At 45.3% G+C, this 4,371-nt stretch overlaps 1 protein-coding gene across 1 annotated transcript; it reads left to right on the top strand.

The window, feature by feature from the left end:
* Positions 1-923: 923 nt before the first annotated feature.
* On the top strand, positions 924-4,043 carry DUSP21 (dual specificity phosphatase 21). Its single transcript, XM_015443309.4, has one exon. It carries the CDS (start codon positions 1,834-1,836, stop codon positions 2,401-2,403), a length of 570 nt encoding a protein of 189 aa, XP_015298795.1. The 5' UTR covers positions 924-1,833; the 3' UTR covers positions 2,404-4,043.
* The last annotated feature ends 328 nt before the right edge of the window (positions 4,044-4,371 follow it).

Below are 4,371 nucleotides of genomic sequence, written 5' to 3' on the forward strand. Positions count from 1 at the left end.
GAGAATGGCTTGAACCTGGGAGGCGGAGGTTGTGGTGAGCCGAGATTGCACCACTGCACTCCAGCCTGGGCAACAAGAGCAAAACCCTGTCTCAAAAAAAAAAAAAAGAAAAGAAAATAGTGTCTGAAATTATTTTGTTAATTTTTCTATAGTTTTAAAGTTTAAGAAGTGTATACTTATGAAATAACTAGACACCAATACTAGTTTAGGGCCTCCACATTACTACATAGATTACAAAGCTTCTCCCTTAGCCAGGTTGAGCTGTCCCCAACAGACAGTTTTCATATTTATTTAGTATTTGTGTTCTATTTTCTTCCAGATAGATTTGTGGGGACTGACAATTTAAGTAATGCAAATTAATTTTATTATGACAACCGAGAAAAAGAAATATGTGTTGTGTTTTGAGGTTATCGTTTCCTTGACCATCATAAGCAGCCTGATATCTACTTCATCTTTGTTCATAATCACAGCACACCTTTGAACACATACCAAAATGATGATGGAATGAGAGCAAAGTATGTGAGTCAATTGGCTGCTCTGCGAAACAGTTTGTTAGTTTTAGGCTATAGTTCTTTTCAATTTTCAGCCAAATTCTATAAAAATCTTAGCTGGAAGGAAATGCAAATGTCAGGTTGCATTTTAGAAATTAATTTTTGGGCTGGGTGCGGTGGCTCTTGCATGTAATCCCAGCACTTTGGGAGGCCGAGGTGAGAGGATCACCTGAGGTCAGGAGTTTGAGACCAGCCTGGCCAACATGGTGAAATCCTGTCTCTACTAAAAATACAAAAATTAGTCGGGTGTGGTGGCGCACTCTTGTAATCCCAGCTGCTTGGTCGGCTGAGGCACAAGAATCACTTGAACTCAGGAGGCAGAGGCCTGGGCCTCTCCAGCCTGGATGACAGAGCAAGCCTGTCTCAATTTTTGGCCCAATTACCATGTAGCATTAACTTGTTCCAGAATGTGTAATATTACTGGGAAGACAGCATCGGTAGTGGTCAAAGTGATTTGTGGTTCACAAAGCATGTGGGCATTCTTTTTGAAGAAAGTAAACAAAATAATTTGAACTATTGTTTCAGTCATTTGAGCTGTATGTACAAACGGACTATGACACAGCTAAATTAGTCACAACTGTCCACCACAGGCCAACTTCAAGATAAAGGGTTATATATCAGTTAGCAATGCTCCCTTACAACCAGCCCTGATGTGTTTGTAAGCAGGAAAAAAATTTTATGGTTGCAATCAACAAAGAAATATCAGGCCAGTCCACCAAGCCCAGCCAAATCCCATATCTCGCTCCAGTTTTATAGAGATTAGCGTATCACATGAGCCAAATGCTGTTCCCCAACTTAGAATGTGATGTTGCTATTTTGCAGGGAAAGTGTAAGCCCTGTTCTGCAACACTGATGAAATAGAAGTATTCATAAATACTGTGTTTAATGTGGTCCAATAATTGAAACATAAAATAGATATCTTGTAACAGAACATTTTTAAAAGTCAAGAAAGATAAGAATTAGGCCTTGGAAAATAAATGACTATGAAGAAAGATAAAAATAAAACAGACTGGGGTGTCTCTGAAGACCCTGCTTAGAGGCCTTGTCCTCCTTGCAGCAAGCGGCCATTGCCATGGAAACCACAGCCGCAGGGCTATCTGTCCGAGATTGTGACGCCCAGATGGGAGTGGTGGGAGGAGACAGGAAGAGGGTGGTGACCGATGGCCGGTCCTCTTTCTCCAACACCTAGCCTGAGACTTCGCGGCGCGGCTGCAATCCTGAACTAGCTTGGTAAGGGTTGTGCCCTGAACCAGCATAGAGAGACCTCGGACCAGCCGCCTTGATGACAGCATCCGCGTCCTTTTCATCATCTCAGGGTCTCCAACAGCCCTCCATCTACAGCTTCTCCCAAATAACCAGCAGCTTGTTTCTCAGCAATGGTGTAGCTGCCAACAACAAAATCCTTCTGTCCAGCAATCGCATCACCGCCATTGTCAATGCCTCGGTGGAAGTGGTCAATGTGTTCTTTGAGGGCATTCAGTACGTAAAGGTGCCTGTTACCGATGCTCGTGACTCTCGTCTCTGCGACTTTTTTGACCCCATTGCTGATCTTATCCACAGCGTGGATATGAGGCAGGGCCGCACGCTGCTGCACTGCGTGGCTGGAGTGAGCCGTTCCGCCTCACTGTGCCTTGCGTACCTCATGAAATACCACTCCATGTCGCTGCTGGACGCCCATGCATGGACCAAGTCGCGCCGCCCCATCATCCGGCCCAACAACGGCTTTTGGGAACAGCTCATCAATTACGAATTCAAGCTGTTTAGTAACAACACCGTGCGCATGATCAACTCGCCGGTAGGTGACATCCCTGACATCTATGAGAAGGACATACTTGCAGTGATATCAATGTAAGCCATCCCGGCCAGCCCTTGACATCTGCCATCGATCTGGCACCAAGACTGAACTTGAACACTGACATTTTGTTAGTAAAGAAAACCGGTTGGTGCCTTGTTAAGGGGCAAGAAAAAAAGGGAGGGGGTTGGAGTTTTGAATGTAGTAAGCCTTACCTTAATAGAATTAAATTCACGAAATGTAAGATGGTGAAAATGTTTTTTATCTTGTGAGGTCAAGCTATTGGGGCCTGGCTGGAACCAGGGTGCGGCAAGTGATGCTCAGCTCACATAGACCTGCCAGCAGCACCCAATACATGTGGCAGGCCTGGAATTCTGAGCCCTGCCGGAGGCCGACTAACTCAGGAGTGAATCCCCTAGAATCTCACCTGGTTCTTTCCAAACCAAAGTCAAAGCCTTAGACATCTTGGCATCCCTTGCACTTCTCCCGGTAAGTGCCAACCTAGTGGATAAGTGACTTTCATTCAAGCTTTGCTCCAGGAGCTCTGGAGGAGGCTCAGGCTACCCTTGCCCGCCTTCAATCACAGTGGCCCATCTCTGGTTTTCTAGATTGAATTTATACATTAGTTTAAAAAAAAAAAAAAAAAACTAGTTTTTTAAAAGACCATTCCACTCCATAAAGTTTAAAAATACTGTACTTTTTGAGTGCTATACTTGATGGCAAGGTCTCAAGGTGTCTTTGGTGATCTCCCACCAGCCTTTGTGAAAAGGGACATTAGTCCTTTTCCCAGGGCATATACTGAGAGAGAACAGGCCTGACACCAGGTCTCAGGGGTTCCTCTCATGAACCTTGGCTTAAGAGGCTGGAGCTGCTGGCCATGACCCAACCCTGTCACCTCTAACATCTCCTTTCATTGTGACCTGGGTCCCCTCAAAGCTTCACTTTCCTCACCTGTCAAAGCAACTCTCTCCCATAGAGTTGTTGTGAGGACTGGGTTCCTTAGCACAGTACCTGGCACATGAATGGTTTCATGCTTGGAGTAAAGGGCAATGATACTCTTTGACCCTGGTTTGAGGTCAGCACACTCATCCTCATAATGGCATTTCCCCCTTCTGTGCACAGTCCTTTGTTGTTTACAAAATGCTCTTCCAAAAAATCATCAAGTGTCTAAAAACAAATGGCTGAAGGTCCTTTTGGACCTTACCTTAGAATGGGCCTAGATTCGGGCATGGTGGCTGGCACCTGTAGTCCCAGCTATTCGGGAGGCTGAGGTAAGAGAAGCACTCGAGCCCGGGAGGTGGAGGTTGCAGGGAGCCAAGATTGAACCATTGCACTCCAGCCTTGGGTGACAGAGTGAGACTCTGTATCGAAAAAGAAAAAACAAAGGTGGGGGGGGCGCCTAGATTTAGAGCTTTAACTGAGGTCCCATTGTGTTTAATCCATGTGCATCCAAGGGGTTGTGTAGAAGCACAAGTCCAGCTTCCCTGAAACACTTGTTTAGAGTCACTAACCGTTAGAGCCAGCACCCTGGTTTTGCTCATTACAAGGATGCATGAGGGCATTCGCTGAAGGGATGAACAAGTGACCCCCACATGTAGGCCCTGGAATCCAGGATCATTCTAATTCCCTGGATACCTGGACTCTGGCTTGTGTTCAGTTATTCTAATCCAGAGGTTTTTAGACCAAAAAAAAAAAAAAAAAAAAAGAGAGAGAGAGAGAGACAAAAGTACAACTGCTCCATTTGGAGAAGACCTGTGTGTCCAGAGCCCAGTGACATCCCAGTGTTTTTTTCTCTCCAAATCCATCAAGACACCACCACTGCCACAAAGGGAGTGCCTAGGGTGCAGTATGGGGACGAGGGGAATAAAAAGTGGATCTGCTCCAGGCAGATCCACTACTTTTACAGATGGAAAAACAGGCTCACAGAATGCAAGAGTTGGTGTGGCAGAGCCCCCACGAAACAGCCTTTCTGGCAGAGGCCCAAATGGAAAATTTCTTTTAAAGTATTTCTTAGAAGAAAATTATTTG

This window comes from Macaca fascicularis, chromosome X, assembly GCF_037993035.2.
Source record: "Macaca fascicularis isolate 582-1 chromosome X, T2T-MFA8v1.1".
Lineage (NCBI taxonomy): Eukaryota > Metazoa > Chordata > Mammalia > Primates > Cercopithecidae > Macaca > Macaca fascicularis.

Excerpts from the sequence above, each read along its gene's own strand:
- DUSP21 (XM_015443309.4), top strand. The coding sequence starts at position 1,834 with ATGACAGCATCCGCGTCCTTTTCATCATCTCAGGGTCTCCAACAGCCC.